This window comes from Ascaphus truei, chromosome 3, assembly GCF_040206685.1.
Source record: "Ascaphus truei isolate aAscTru1 chromosome 3, aAscTru1.hap1, whole genome shotgun sequence".
Taxonomy (NCBI): domain Eukaryota; kingdom Metazoa; phylum Chordata; class Amphibia; order Anura; family Ascaphidae; genus Ascaphus; species Ascaphus truei.
The window spans coordinates 152,728,125-152,745,168 of NC_134485.1; the positions used below are offsets into that span (position 1 = coordinate 152,728,125).

The 17,044-nt window shown below is 43.1% G+C and overlaps 1 protein-coding gene across 6 annotated transcripts in view; it reads left to right on the forward strand.

Annotated features, from left to right (window-relative positions):
• Window positions 1–17,044, forward strand: part of VMP1 (vacuole membrane protein 1) — a 479,796-nt gene that overhangs the window by 379,590 nt on the left and 83,162 nt on the right. For all 6 annotated transcript variants that reach the window (XM_075589658.1, XM_075589660.1, XM_075589661.1 and 3 more), the window contains one exon: window positions 12,803–12,919. In XM_075589658.1, coding sequence (XP_075445773.1) covers window positions 12,803–12,919 — 117 coding nt within the window. The remainder of the gene's footprint in view (window positions 1–12,802; window positions 12,920–17,044) is intronic.

Here is a 17,044-nt window from a genome sequence, read left to right on the forward strand (position 1 = left end):
CACTGCGGTGGTGGGGGGGGGGGGGGCGTTCGCCGATTGGCAGGGAGGCATGGAAGGGGAAGAGAGGCAGGGAATTTAGGCATGGCAGGGAGGCAGGGATGGGAATGGAGGCAGGGATGGGAATGGAGGCATGAGGCTTACCTTCTTGCTTCTTGCAACAGGATCCAATGGGAGGGGCCACCGTCACAGCGCGGGCTCACATAGAGCCTGGCTGCCTGCCCAAAAAAATCCTGGCACCAGGCCAGCAAGTTGAGTCATCCAATCAGGAAGGGGGATTTTTTTTTTGGTTTGTTTTTGTGCGAGCAGGGGAATTAATTAAAAACAGCATGGCTGCTTGGCATGCTGCCAGCCATCAATATCCTGTCGCCAGGGGCGACAGAGCGACCGGATTTGTTGAACACTGTATGTATATTTGTATCTGTATCTGTAAATAAAAAAAGCCAGGACAGTGGCCAGTTCCCTTTCACATAGTCTATTTAGAACGGCCACCAAGGATAGATCTGCCCTCCCCAAAGGATCATTTAAATGTAACAAATGTAAAATTTGTAATAAAATGGATCATTCTAATACATTCACTTCCACTGTAACAAGAACAAAACATAAAGTATTGACATTTATTAATTGTAACTCATCCTTTGTTATTTACTTGATTACATGTGGGTGGGGATGTCAATACGTTGGTCAGACCACCAGATGCCTGAAAATAAGAATGATGGAACATTTTAGACTGATATCGAGTGGAGATCTTAATCACCCGGTCTCAAAACATTTTTGCAATTGTTCTAAAGGGGGTCTGTAAGAGGACATGTGCAGAGGTATGCAATGGAGACTATTGTAATGTGAAATTAAATACAGCTTTTATTGCGCCTGTTTATTTAACACAAGAAAACATCCAAACGTATGCAAATAAGGGGTCAAACAAAGCTTCTGTTCCACTTGGGAGTATTTCTAGTTAAACCTATGCAGTCCACAACTCCCTTTAGATTAGCATGTCTCCCAGCCCCAAACATATATCTTGATATGTGCAGATATACAAAAAGTCTTTGAAAGGAAAGCCTTATCTGTCTTTTGTAGGGGAAGGCTTCTTTGTTCTCCAGGTTTAGAAGTACTTTCCCCTGTGTCTTGCTGGCAGCGTGCAGTCTCTTCTGGCAGGCTCAAGACGTCTGTCTCCTTGTTCAGCTAACAGGTGTGCTAAGGAGTCTAACTTTCTGTCTCAGATGCAGGCTTTTTCTAACACCTATAATCAGCCAGGTGCTGGTCAATTAACCAGCACACTGCTGGATTAGAGGCAAGTTTTCTGAACAGGGTAAGTCCCCTGTTACAGGGTCCTATTAATTTCTCGTTCCAGGGCATTGAATATGTTGCACCTCTACCAAGGGGTGGGAATAGGACCCTGCAACTGGACCGACGTGAGGCATTCTGGATCTTCACTTTGAGGACCAGGGTGCCTCACGGGATGAACATTGATTGGGACCTTACCCACTTCTTGTGATATCCAGTCATGAGTACCTTGCATTAGGCGAGAATATATACATGTATTCTTTCTATATGGGTAGATTTGTATGTATCATGACTCTTTGCTCTTCTCAATGTGTGTTCACTCTTGCTAGTTTGCATAGGCTCTTTGTGTATACAGAAGGATATATAATCTGTTCCATTTCATTTAGAATTTGCTAAACGTTGGATATTATATGATGTGATGAGGACATCCCCTAGTGAGATTCATGATCTTTATTATGGACAAGATTTGGTTAATTTTAGTGTATATATCCTTTGTTTTTAATATTAACTTATTTACTTACTTTTCCTGTGCAGTTTCTGTATGGGATGGTTATATATGTGATTATATATGTTGTTAAACATGTACCTGGACAAATCATACTGCAGGATCTTTATGGGTCAGTTTAGTTCTTTTTATATTTATATATATATATATATATTGTGACAAACGGCTTACTCCGGGGCTCCGCCGTCTGTCCGGGACTGTTAGAACACGGTCTTTTAGGGTAGGTTAAATGATGAGACGTCACGTACTGTTCCTTTAAACAGGCTATGCCTGGTTTATTCAGTCCCAGGCACTGAGACTGCCACAGTTTAAACAGAAAACAAAGCCAAACAAAAAGCTGCTCGTCTGAGCGATAACTTAAACTTAGATGTCCCTGACTCAGAGTTGGAAGTGGCTTGTCCACTTCCACCAACAAAATAAGTACCTTTGCAGTCTTTAGACAAACTAACAGAATGAATGAAGCGATTTGGGAAAGAGGCTTTCTCACCCCTCTGCAGTTCAGCAGCCTTCCAGGCTCTTGGGCGGGGCCCAGAGGAAACAGGAAACAGGTCTTATATACCTGAACTCTAATCAGCATGACAGGTGACAGAAAACAGGCAGCAGACAAACTGTGGAATGGAGTGCCTGTACCACGAGGCTGCCCTGTTCAGCTTAGACAGGACAGAAACTGTTCAGTATCCTGGGAGCCCTGTATATGGAGTTTATTACCAACCCCTGGTTTCTGTCACATATCCTCCCCCCCAGCTCAGACCTCGAGGGGTGAGCGACCATGGATATTAGGGAGTGCATCCTTGACAACCCGTCGGCATTGCCATGTTTGTGCCCCGACCTGTGTTCCACAGAAAATTTAAAGGGCTGTAGGCTTAGGAACCACCTGGTCACCCTAGCGTTCTTCTCCCTATTTTGACACATCCAGGTAAGGGGTGCATGATCTGTGACCAATCGGAACTTTCTCCCCAACAGATAATACTTGAGTGTCTCTACAGCCCACTTTATTGCGAGACACTCTTTCTCGACTATGGAGTAATTTTTCTCCTGGGGATTTAGTTTCCTACTTAAATAAAGGATGGGGTGCTCCTCCCCTTGAGACTCCTGGGAGAGTACCGCCCCCAGCCCTACCTCAGATGCGTCGGTTTGGACTACGAACTCTTTGGAGAAGTCAGGTGTGACCAACACTGGTTGGGCACAGAGAGCTTCTTTCAGGCTTCTAAAGGCCTGTTCGGCTTCGGGGGACCACTTTACCATTAGCGGTCCTCTTGCTTTTGTGAGGTCGGTTAGTGGGGTTGCCTTAGTTGCAAAATTGGGAATAAACCTCCTATAGTAGCCAATTAACCCCAAAAAGGTCCTTACTTGTTTTTTTGTGACTGGCCTTGGCCAATTTTGTATCGCCTCTACTTTGAGTGTTTGTGGTTTGAGTAACCCTCTACCAATAGAATACCCCAGATACTTGGCCTCCTCCAGACCAATAGTGCATTTAGCGGGGTTAGCAGTTAGTCCAGCAGACCGAACTGCGTCGAGCACAGCTTGGACCTTTGGAAGGTGGGACTGCCAATCTTCACTATGGATTACCACATCATCCAGGTAGGCGGCAGCGTACCGAACATGTGGTTTTAAAATTTTATCCATCATTCTTTGGAATGTGGCGGGAGCTCCATGTAAGCCAAAAGGCAGCACCTTATATTGAAAGAGGCCGTCTGGGGTTGAGAAGGCTGTTTTTTCTTTTGCCCTTTCTGTGAGGGGAACCTGCCAGTACCCTTTTGTTAGGTCTAGGGTTGTGAGATATCGGGCTTTGCCCAGTCTCTCTACAAGTTCATCCACCCTGGGCATAGGATAAGTATCAAATTTTGACACCGCGTTTAGTTTCCGGTAGTCATTACAAAACCTTGTTGTACCGTCTGGCTTTGGGACTAAAACTATAGGGCTGTTCCACCCACTTTGGGATTCCTCAATTACGCCTAGTTTTAGCATTTTTTTAACCTCTAAACTTATAGCCTCTCTCTTGGCCTCTGGGATTCGGTACGGTTTAAGGTTAACTCGGACCCCCGGTTCAGAGACTATGTCATGTTTAATTACGTTAGTTTTACCTGGCTGTGTAGAGAAGATTTCTTTGTTCCTTCTCACTAAACTCTGGACCTCTCGTTTCTGATGCACGGACAGTGTTTCAGCTATGCTAACCTCTGGGTCAGTTTCTTGATTCTCTGACGGACCTGGGGGTACTAGGGTTAACAAGACCTCTCTATCTTTCCAGGGCTTGAGTAGGTTTATATGGTAAATTTGCTCAGGTTTCCTCCTACCTGGCTGCCTTACCCTATAATTTACTTCTCCCACTCTTTCCAAGACCTCATATGGCCCATGCCATTTAGCAAGGAATTTACTCTCCACGGTGGGAACCAGAACTAGTACCCTATCACCTGGAAAAAAAATTCTGACCCTAGCACCCTTATTATACGTATTCCTTTGTGCTTCTTGAGCTTTCTCCATGTGTTCCCTCACTATGGGTAGGACTGCAGCAATGCGGTCCTGCATTTGGGCAACATGCTCTATTACACTTCTGTAAGGGGTAACCTCGTGTTCCCAAGTTTCTTTGGCTATATCCAGTAAGCCCCTTGGATGTCGGCCATACAATAGTTCAAACGGGGAGAAGCCTGTGGATGACTGGGGAACTTCCCTAATGGCAAATAACAGGTATGGTAACAAACAGTCCCAGTTTTTCCCATCCTTATCGACCGCCCGGCGTAACATGCTCTTTAAGGTTTTATTGAACCTTTCCACTAAACCATCTGTTTGTGGATGATAGACTGAGGTTCTGAGATGCTTGATTTTTAGGAGTTTACATAGCTCTTTTGTTACTTGGGACATAAATGGTGTTCCCTGGTCAGATAAGATCTCTTTAGGAATTCCGACCCGGGAAAACAGAAGTACTAACTCTTTTGCTATGTTTTTAGCAGAGGTGCTACGTAGGGGAACTGCCTCCGGATATCGGGTAGCATAATCTAATATTACCAATATATGCTGATGTCCCCTAGCAGACTTTATTAGGGGTCCTACTAGATCCATAGCAATCCGGTCAAATGGTACCTCTATTATGGGAAGGGGTACCAATGGGCTGCGGTATGCTTTGAACGGGGCGGTGATCTGACATTCTGGGCATGAGGAACAATAGTTTGTAATTTCTGCCAGAACCCCAGGCCAATAAAAGCTTCGGAGAACCTTTTCTTTTGTCTTTTCCACCCCTAGGTGTCCCCCCAATGGATGACTATGTGCGAGGTGTAATACTACGTTACGGAATGTCCGTGGTACCAACAATTGTTTAGTTGTAACTGATTTTCTTTTATCAACCCGATATACTAGGTCGTTCTCTACCTCGAAGTAGGGGTAAGCAAGTGACCTATCTGGTTGGCCATGAGTACTATTCTGGTCCCGTATATTTCCCCTTGCTACCGCTAATGTGGGGTCCTCCCACTGGGCCTTCTTAAAACTCCCAGGACTGACCTCTAGGTCAGCGAGGGTCTTATCCTGTACTGGGGTGGTAAGTGCCTGATCAACATCTTGATTTGGGGTATTCCCTACCAAAGTAGTGATGGGGAAGGGAATTTCACAGCACTCCTCCTTTTCCCCTTTCTTATTTGGGCCCTCGTCAACCTCCATTTCTGAAAAAGGGAAAGGATTTGTTTCTTCTAACACTTCGTTATGGTCTGCTATTGAACTCTGGGCGCTATTCTGAGCTGGGGACCACATTTTTAGAAAATGGGGAAAGTCGGTCCCTATTAACACATCATGTGCCAGTTTGGGTACAACACCCACCTTGAAATCTAAAGAACCAAATTCTGTTTCAAAAAAAACATCAACAGTGGAATATTCATGATTATCCCCATGTATACAACAAATTGCCACTCTTTGTGAACTGTTTACCTGTTTCTTCTTAATGGGCAATAGGTATTCGGACACTAGTGTGACCATACTCCCAGAGTCAAGAAGTGCCCGAACCCTCTTACCATTAACCTTTACAAATGCCCACAGATGGTTATTCAAGGGGTCCTCTGGGCTAGGGCCCATACATTGGGACAACAGCGAATAAGGTTCCACGCTGTTGCATTGCATGGGCTCATCATTTAGTGGGCAGATTTTTGCTGTGTGGCCCCTCTCATGACAATTTACACATTTAGGTACATAGTCTGTGTCCCACTTAGAGCCTTTTCCCGGCTCCCCATGTTGGCTATTGCCCTTAGTGTGCGAACCACTGTTGCTGGTGCTGCGTGAAGGTGGTCGCCGCTCTTCAGCTCCCCTTAACCCCGGTACCCTTTTACCGTCTCTGGAAGAGTCCTGGAACCTCGGGTAGTGGGGTTGCTCCACGACTGTGGGTTGCGGGTGCTCTCCTGCTGCATTGTACCTTTCTACGAGGGCCACAAGCTCATCCGCATTGTGGGGGTCACTCCGACTGACCCAATGGCGTAAGGCAGAGGGAAGTTTCCTCAAGATCTGGTCCATGACCAACCGTTCCACGATGTGGCTTGCTGAGTTGATCTCGGGTTGTAGCCACTTCCGGGCGAGGTGGATGAGGTCATACATCTGGCTTCGGGTGGCTTTATCCATCGTGAAGGACCATGCGTGAAACCTTTGGGCGCGAACAGCCGTGGTTACGCCGAGGCGGGCGAGGATCTCGAACTTCAATTTTGCATAGACGTTAGCTTCGGCTGGCTCTAGATCAAAGTAAGCCTTCTGGGGTTCGCCGCTTAGGAAGGGTGCGATTAGACCAGCCCACTCAGCTTCTGGCCATCCCTCTCTCTGTGCCGTGCGTTCAAACGTGAGAAGATAGGCTTCCACATCATCCGAGGGTCCCATCTTCTGAAGGTAGTGGCTTGCCCTGGTCATTTTCGGAACTGGGGCTGCCGCTGCCAGTGGAAGGTTACTGATAGTCTCCCTCAGGATCTCGAGTTCCTGCTGTAAGCCCTGAGCGAACCGCTGTTGCTCCTCTTTCAGCAAGCGGTTTGTCTCTTGCTGGTTTGCATTCGCCTGTTGCAGGGCTTCATTCGCGTCTCTCTGGACAGCGACATTGCGTACCAGCGCACTCACCACGTCTTCCATCTTGTTTGGAGAGAGAGAAAAAAAACCTTTTTTTTTTTTTTTCTTTAAAGTTCTTTAACCCCCAGACCTTTTAGTGTTCTGCCCGCATTCTCCACCATATGTGACAAACGGCTTACTCCGGGGCTCCGCCGTCTGTCCGGGACTGTTAGAACACGGTCTTTTAGGGTAGGTTAAATGATGAGACGTCACGTACTGTTCCTTTAAACAGGCTATGCCTGGTTTATTCAGTCCCAGGCACTGAGACTGCCACAGTTTAAACAGAAAACAAAGCCAAACAAAAAGCTGCTCGTCTGAGCGATAACTTAAACTTAGATGTCCCTGACTCAGAGTTGGAAGTGGCTTGTCCACTTCCACCAACAAAATAAGTACCTTTGCAGTCTTTAGACAAACTAACAGAATGAATGAAGCGATTTGGGAAAGAGGCTTTCTCACCCCTCTGCAGTTCAGCAGCCTTCCAGGCTCTTGGGCGGGGCCCAGAGGAAACAGGAAACAGGTCTTATATACCTGAACTCTAATCAGCATGACAGGTGACAGAAAACAGGCAGCAGACAAACTGTGGAATGGAGTGCCTGTACCACGAGGCTGCCCTGTTCAGCTTAGACAGGACCGAAACTGTTCAGTATCCTGGGAGCCCTGTATATGGAGTTTATTACCAACCCCTGGTTTCTGTCACAATATATATATATATATATATATAGACACATATAGACACATATATACCATTCCTGTTAGTGTCGGAAAGAGGGTTACAATACAATACAAAGTTAGAGAAAGATGGAGTGTCCTAAACAATGATTACAGGGATCTAGGCCAAAAGCTTAAGGCAAGGACCTCCAAGGTAGTATTTTCTGAAATACTACCAGTGCCATGCGCTACCTCAGGGAGACAGTCAGAGATCAGAGAGGTTAATGCATGGCTTAGAAAGTGGTGAGGGAAGGAGAGGTTTTAGTTTTTAGAGCACTGGGACTCCTTTTCTGAGAGGTGCCAGCTATATTCTAGGGACGGATTGCAGGGATCTTCTGTGCTAGGGGGGAGAATGCTAAAAAGGTTGGAGGAGAATTTAAACTAGGATGGAGGGGGGAGGGGAATTAAACAGATAATGAACTAAATGGAATAGAGGAGGATACAAGGTGGTATGGAGGTAGAATGGGGGCAAGTGTGAGTTTGACAAGCAATGAGACACCCATAGATAATACTAGAAAACTTCTAAAGACTAAACCAAGTGGGAGCAGAAAGGAAAGAGCAAATAAGATAATAGTACAGGCTGAAAAAAAACTTAAATGCATGCTTGCTAATGCAAGAAGCTTGACAGATAAAATGGGGGAGCTAGAATTAATAGCTGCAAGGGAGCAGTATGATATCATAGGCATTACTGAAACATGGTGGGATGAAACTCATGACTGGACAGTTATTTTAGAGGGATATTCCCTTTTTCGGAAGGATCGAACAAATAGAAGGGGAGGTGGAGTATGTTTATATGTTAAACTGGATCTAAAACCTATTATAATGGATGATGTCTATGAAGGGAATGATGAAAATGTAGAGACTTTGTAGATAGAAATTGGCAGTGGAGGTAAAAGTATAAAGAAAATGTTTGTGGGAATATGCTATAAACCACAAATATCTGTGAGATTGAGGATGCTAAAATACTTGCAAATGGAGAAGGCATCAAAACTGGGTCATGTTTGCATAATGGGGGATTTTAATTATCCAGACAGACTGGGGCAATGAGATTAGCGTTACAACAAAAGGAAACAGGTTTTTGGGGGTGCTTAAAGACAATTATATGACCCAAATTATTGAGGAACCAACCAGGAGATGGGCAGTTCTGGATTTGGTCATACCAAACAATGTAGAAGTAATAACAAATATTCAAGTCCTGGAACATTTGGGTAACAGTGATCATAACATGGTCTCATTTGAAATAAATTATCAAAAAACAGATTACTTGGGTTCAACAAAGACTTTAAACTTTAGAAAGGCAGATTTTAATAAACTGAGGTCTAATCTAGTAGTAATACAGTGGGATGATGTTTTTGCAGGGAAAAATGTAGAAGATAAATGGGCAGTCTTTAAAACATTGTTAGAAAAGCATACTTATCAGCAGTGTTCGACAAACCTATACATTTGCTCGCCCCGGGCGAATGGATTTAACATCGTGGTGAGCTCCTATTGGCCCAAGCAGCACACGTGTGGTACTAGGTGGCGAGTAGATTTTTTTGTTCGCCGAGTAGATTTTTTGGTGATTTGTCGACCACTGCTTATCAGTGTATACCCTTGGGTAATAAGTATAAAAGGAATAAGTCAAAACCAATATGGCTCAATAAACAGGTAGGGGAGGAAATGGACAAGAAGAGGAAGGCGTTTAGATTCTTTAAGTCAGAAGGGACGGAGACATCGTACAGAATTATAAGGAATGTAACAAAAATTGCAAAAGGGCAATCAAATTAGCAAAAATGGATAATGAAAAAAGGATTGCAATAGAAAGTAAGTTTAACCCTAAAAAGTTCTTTAAGTACCTTAATAACAAAAAAATGAGAAGAGAAAATATTGGACCCTTTCAGTGTGAGATGGGTAGGCAGATTATTGGAGATAAGGAAAAAGAAGAGGTATTAAACAAATTCTTTGCCTCTGTGTTTACCAGGGAAGAATCAAGTTCAATAGTAGTGCCGCAGGAGGAAGCCACAACCTCCATATTAATGAACAATTGGTTAACTGAGGAAGAAGTTCATAAGCGACTTGAAAAAATTAAAGTAAATAAGGCACCTGGCCCCGATGGCATACATCCAAGAGTTCTCAAGGAGCTAAGCTCAGTAATAGCCAAACCATTATATTTAATATTCAACAACTCCATTTCCACAGGCTCAGTACCACAAGATTGGCGTAAAGCAGATGTGGTACCTATATTTAAAAAGGGAGCTAGATCACAACCGGGAAATTACAGACCTGTAAGCCTGACTTCAATAGTAGGGAAACTACTTGAAGGTTTAATACGGGATAATATTCAGGAATACCTAATGGTAAACAAAATTATTAGTAGTAGTCAGCATGGATTTATGAAGGATAGATCATGCCAAACTAACCTTATTTGTTTCTTTGAGGAGGTAAGTAGGAATTTAGACCAGGGTAATGCAGTTGATGTGGTCTACTTAGATTTTGCAAAGGCTTTTGACACGGTTTCACACAAGAGGTTGGTGTACAAAATAAAGAAAATTGGACTCAGTAATAATATATGCACCTGGATTGAAAACTGGTTAAAGGACAGACAACAGAGGGTTGTCATAAATGGAACTTTTTCAGGTTGGGCTAAAGTGGAGTACCTCAGGGATCAGTACTGGGACCCCTGCTTTTTAACTTGTTTATTAATGACCTTGAGGTTGGGATTGAGAGCAAAGTCTCTATCTTTGCTGATGATTCTAAATTGTGTAAGGTAATAGAATCAGAGCAGGATGTCATTTCTCCTTAGAAGGACTTGGAGAGACTGGAAACGTGGGCAGGTAAATGGCAAATGAGGTTTAATACAGATAAATGTAAGATTATGCATTTGGGATGAAAGAATAAAAAGGCGACTTACAAATTAAATGGAGATATATTGAGGGAATCCTTGATGGAGATGGATTTAGGAGTGCTTGTAGACTGCAGGCTTAGCAATAGTGCCGAAAGTCATGCAGTAGCTACAAAGGTAAACAAGATCTTATCTTGCATCAAACGGGCAATGGATGGAAGGGAAGTAAACATTATTATGCCTCTTTACAAAGCATTAGTAAGACCTTACCTTGAATATGGAGTACAATTTTGGGCACCAATCCTAAGAAAAGACATTATGGAACTAGAGAGAGTGTAGAGAAGAGCCACCAAATTAATAAAGGGGATGGACAATCTAACTTATGAGGAGAGGCTAGCTAAATTAGATTTGTTTACATTAGAAAAGAGGCGTCTAAGAGGGGATATGATAACTATATACAAATATATTCGGGGACAGTACAAGGAGCTTTCAAAAGAACTATTCATCCCACGGGCAGTACAAAGGACTCGGGGCCATCCCTTAGGCTAAGGCCCCGCTCCCAGAGTCAGCGCATCCGCACTGCTGACAGGCGGTGCGCTGAGATACACAGACCGCGATATGCGGTCTGTAGGGAGCGGGAGCCGGAGCGGGAGGTGGGCGGGTGGTGGGCGGTTTGACAGGGAGGGGGGGCGTGGCTTGAGCGGAGAGACCCGCTACTCTCCCCCCCCTCCCTCCACGGACTCGGGCTGGAGCTGGAAAGGTAAGTTTAAACACACACACGCAGGCACTCATTCATACACACACACGCGCACACACACACACAGGCAGGCACTCACGCACTCATACACACGCGCGCACACACAGGCAGGCACTCACGCACTCATACACACACACACACATACACACACAGACAGGGACACACACACAGACAGGCACTCACCTGCTTTCACGCCACACTCCTCCCCGCTCCCCGAAGCCTCTCCTCCTCCCGAAGCCTCCCCTCCCCTCCCCATTGGCTCACAGCCACACACGTCACGCGTCAACGCTAGGAAACACCATTCTCTGGTGTCTCCAGCGGCTGACGCGCCACAGCGTGTAGTCAGCTGTGCAGCCAGTGGGGACCGGGACCGGCTCGCGAGGATTCCCCTGCTGGTGGGGAACTCGCTACATTGCCGCCCGCGCCAACGAGCGCAGCGGGACCGAGGCCTTACGGGTGGAGGGAAAAAAATTTCACCAGCAACAAAGGAAAGGGTAAGGGCAGTTAAAATGTGGAATTCATTACCCATGGAGACTGTGATGGCAGATACAATAGATTTGTTCAAAAAAAGTTTGGACATCTTTTTAGATGGGGAATGTATACAGGAATATACCAAATAAGTATACATGGGAAGGATGTTGATCCAGGGTTTAATCCGATTGGCAATTCTTGGAGTCAGGAAGGAATTTATTTTTCCTTTTATGAGATATCATTGGATGATATGTCACTGAGGTTTTTTGTTTGCCTTCCTCTGGATCAATAAATATATATACAGGATCTTTTGTCTAAATTTAGCATAGGTTGAACTTGATGGACATACGTCTTTTTCAACCTCATCTACTATGTAACTATGTAATACCTTAAGTGGATCCATATAATTATCAATTTGGATATTATTGATCTGGATTAACATGCATTATAATGTATTTGAGGGATTTGGTTCTACTCATTACATTTCATTATTGTTTGCCTATTAATATCTTTAGCATTTGGTTTGTCATGTTTTTCCATATATGTGGTATATCGTCTATGGTTACACTAGGTATGCAGAGGCAGTATACGTTCTTTACGGTTTATACTCATTTTTTAATCATCTATATTATTTAATATGGATTTTTATTGTTTGTTTGTTTGTTTTTGTCTGATTAAAGTTATGTCATTCAATGTTATGTCAGCTGATTTCGTTGCCCAATGCGAGTGGAGCCTCACTGATGCGACTCAGTTTTGGGACGCTCAGTGATGACGTCACTACATTCCGGTTTTGGCGCGAAATTTTACTATTAAATTGTATGTCTGTATCTGTTTCCCCACACCTTGAGAAAGTCCTGTTGGATGAATCGCGTTGGTGCGTTTCCTACCCCATTCCCAAGCTGATTCAATAAATTACACAATTTTTACTTCATTGGGTGTTGCCCTAATTAATTTTTGCACTTTGGATGCGGATGGTTGTGCTCCTCATTCCTCTACATGTTCTAATATCTAAAATAGCAACAGTTAATTATTGGGATAAAATTAAAAATCATATTAAAAAGCACAATAAACTCTGTGATATTGCTCCATTAAAAAAAACAAAAGTGAAATAAAATAAGTACCCGGAATTGCACCTTTAAGAGATGTGTTATCAGGGGGTTTTATTCTTCATCTTTTCTTTTTCTTAATTTCTTTCCAGATTCCCAACCCTCTGTTTGATCTAGCAGGAATAACATGCGGGCACTTCCTTGTTCCCTTCTGGACCTTCTTTGGAGCCACTCTGATTGGCAAAGCAATAATAAAAATGCACATCCAGGCAAGTAGACTTTGATTAGCTTAATAAAAACAGTCATTGTTTTTTTGAAAAATTTCTCCACTATTCGGGAGATTTAATATATTGCACAATATATATATATATATATATATATATATATATATATATATATATATATATTACACAAGATATATATTGCACAATAAATGAGTTCTTCAGTATTAGGTGATACCTTTTTTATTCGGACTAACAATATATGTCATAGGACAAGGTTTCGAGAGTATATATACTGTATATATAGTGGGTGAAAAAGGTGAGAAAAAATACCCTCCACCTTTAGCATATAGCCAATAAAGAATACCATTTGTGAGCACATTCACATGTCTTAGACAGGTCTACATCCCTGCCTTTCACCATTATCACCTAGCATACAGTGCTTCCACTGTAGTAACAGATTCTGGGAAAGGACATGCAAATGAGTACACTATGTGTCACCTTTTGCCTGAAATCAATTTTTACATGAAACCCTTATAAGCAAATGCTCTGTTGTTCACACAGCTGTGAATCTGAATGTGCTTACAAGTGATATTCTTTATTGGGAGATATATATATATTTATATTTATATATATATATATATATATATATATATAATTCTAGATATACCACATTTATATCACTGAAAATAATAATAATAGCATGTTCTTGTATAGAGCTGCTAGTTTTACATAGCGCTTTACAGAGACATTTTGCAGGCACAAGTCTGCCCTGTGGAGCTTACAATCTATGTTTTTTGGTGCCTGAGGCACAGGGAAGTGACTTGCCCAGGGTCACAAAGAGTCGACACCGTGAAATGAACCAGGCTCCCCTGCTTCAAACTCTCAATGCCAGTCAGTGTCTTTACTCACTGAGCCACTCCCTCTAAATAAAGGTATTCCAGAGCCAGAGATGCTGCCAAATATCGCATCTGGCGGTGCTATCGGGAAGTGAATATATGAAAGCACAAAAAGAAAAAGAAATCCCATAACAAGCACTCGGATTTACCAAAAATTAAACAGATTTATTTAACCAATGCACAAAAATATAATTAAAAAGAACATGCTAAGAAAAAACAGAGACCTCAAAGTAAACCTCAGGTAATAAAAAAAAAAAATAATAATAATAATTTATATAGATAAACTACACTAAGGGACAGAGCAGACACTGAATCAAATGTTAAATACACACAAACCATAACATGAACCAATTCACTAATGTCAAACCCTGACAAAGATAGGGGAGCAAAATAGTTCCCCTAGAATGTCATGACCGACGGTCTAAAGCACATAATAAAATACAGATGCAAGGCACTTGGTGAAACAGAAATGCCTCAGCAACAGTGAATATGCTGCAAGGAGTAGTACACAAAAAATGCTCAGCTAATATGGGCATAGATTAAAGAAAATGGAGAGTTGGTATAGACTGTTAAGAGGACCGAATACACACACAGAATCCCTAGTAGTGACGCACTGTAGACCAATAATTATATTATAATAAGGTCTAGGCACGACAGTGTATAGGCAGTTAAAATAAAATGTATTCATGTTAATGTAACAATAGTTCAAATACTGTAAATCCAAACTCAAAGGAATAGGATATTAATGTATGGTTCCTATGAGAGTATAACTCTGTAATATGTCTAGTTATCCATACTTCCAAAAATTGATCCAGATAATAGGGTCAGGGTAAATGTATACCTAGAATGGAAGTATATCCCCTTCATTGATGTCAAGTGAACTGTGAGTGAAGGGTGGGGGTGTAGGTACCTCTTATACGTTAGTATCAAGCATAAATAGCTGTAGCTATACTCTGTGTTGACCAGTGTATTTGTAGTAGAAACTAGTATATGGATTACTCAATGAATTTTATGTGTATAGTCCCAGGCCCAACTTGTGAAGGAAGGCTGGCCCCTCATCCGACTCCCTTAGTGTGTATGCTTTGCCTCCTCTCGCCACCTGAAGGCCGAAGGGGAAGGTCCACCTGTACCTGTCCCCCTTCTCTCTCACGGTTTTCGTTATTGGTAGCAGGGATCTGTGGCGGGCCAGCGTCACAGGGGACAGGTCCTGAAAGATGGACATTCTCGTGCCCTCGTGCTCCACCACAGGTAGGGGTCTGGTTTTGTGTAGGACAGCCTCCTTTGTGCGGTAATGGTGCAACCGGAGCACAATATCTCTGGGCTGCTCATTCTGGAGCGGTTTGGCTCTTAGGGCTCTGTGGCACCTATCCATCACCAGGTGATCTTTTGGGATATCTGGGAGCAGAGCCTCCAGCCATTTTGTAATGAACTCGTCGCAGTCCAGGACAGATTCAGGAACTCCTCTAATCCGGAGGTTATTACGCCTGTCTCTTTTCTCGGAGTCCTCTTGGCGCTCCCGTAATTCATTTAACTGCTCTTGCAAACCCGTGTATTTCCGATCTTGCCTTTTGATCGCTCTGATTGATTGGTCCGTTTTAGTCTCCAGGGTATTTGTCCTTTCCCCCAGTCCGGACACCTCTTTCTTTAGGTCTTTCATTTCTGCCTGGAATAGTGTCTTAAGGTCTGTGTATAGTTTGTCAAAGTCGCGCTGTCTGACTGGTCTCAGTGCCGGGTTGTCCCGCTCTTCCTCCTCGCCGTCAGGCTCTGTCTCCGACCCGGCATTTGAATGAGGCGCCATTTCTCCTCCCGCTACACTCGCCCCTGCACGGCCGAAGTATTCCGGCAATCCTTTCTTTCTAGCCACCTTGGGCCTTTTGTAGACATCCTGGGACCGTAGGTTCTTTAATTATGTAGACTGGTAGTTGATGTGGTGATTTAGACGTTTTTATTAGGTGTCAGCAAACGTTGTCGGTTGAGCGAGGCACGGAGCTCCTAACCTATGCGACCATGCTCCTTGCCGTCGCGCATGCGCCCACGATCTAAGGCTTTTGACGTATTTTTGCAGATACTTGTCTAGATATTCGGACAAATTTTGCGACAGCAACCGAATACCCGAAATTATTTGTCTACCAGGAGGGTGGGATAGGATTTGTGGACTTTGGGTAAAAATTAGAAAATAGGTAGCCTTGGATTTTCTGCCATTAAGTATTCAGACTCCTTTTCGTTTAGAATCCCTGAAGCCTTCCCTTTATCTAACAACGTTAATAATTCTTTTTGATATAGATTTGTAGGGTGGTTTCCAAGTTTTGCATAAGTGTTGACATCACCCAGAAGTCTATCTGCTTCTTTTAAATAGTCCACCCTATTCATTATTACGACCCCCCCCCCTTTGTCTGCTTGCTTTATGACTAATTTTTTGTCATCTGATAAATTCTTCACTGCCTCTCGTTCTGTTTTTGACAAGTTGTGTTTAAATTTACTTCTGCTTAAAGCCATTTTTTCAAAATCATCGTAATCAGTTTTTCAAAAACATCCAAGAAATTCCCCTTACTACCTCGAGGGTAGAACGTGGATTTCTTTTTTTAGTTCTGTATGGATTTATTGTGGATTCACACTGGGTATACCATTTGGGGGGTCAACCCTAGGGTTACCCCAGTTCCTAAGTTCTGCATCTTTGCTTGTTGGTGCAAACACCAGTACTCTCGAAATAACTCGTTCTTGATCTAGTGTTTTTTTAACTGAGATTAAAAATACTCCTAGTATCTACCGGGCTAACTTTTTTCGGGACTTTCTCGTTCCTCTCCCCCGCTTGCCTCTATGTTTCTCTCTCTTTTTTTTGTTTATTGCTATTGGGTCCACCTCCTTAAGAATAGAGAATCTGTTGGCCTCCCTCTGACTCAGAGACCTGGCCCACTCTAAAAAACAATCCCTGCTCTTTCTGATGTTTCTACTTCTTGATTTTCCCGTTTTTCCTTTTTTGGGACCTCATTCTTAGGTCTATCCTTCTCTTCTTTATTTTCTTTTTTATGGTGAAAACCCTGATCCCTAGGTAAAAAAAACTATTTTATTCTGAAATCTTTTATTGTGATTCTGATAGTGCCAGTCCTGCCTACCTTTTTAATACCTCTCAGGGGACCATCTATCACGATATCTTTCCTATCTATACGGTGACCTATATTTATCCTGAATATAGGATGGATGGTCACTCCATTTTGGGCGTGTGTCCCTTCTCAACCAGGAGGCTATCTGCTATATACCACACCTGTTCCTGCAT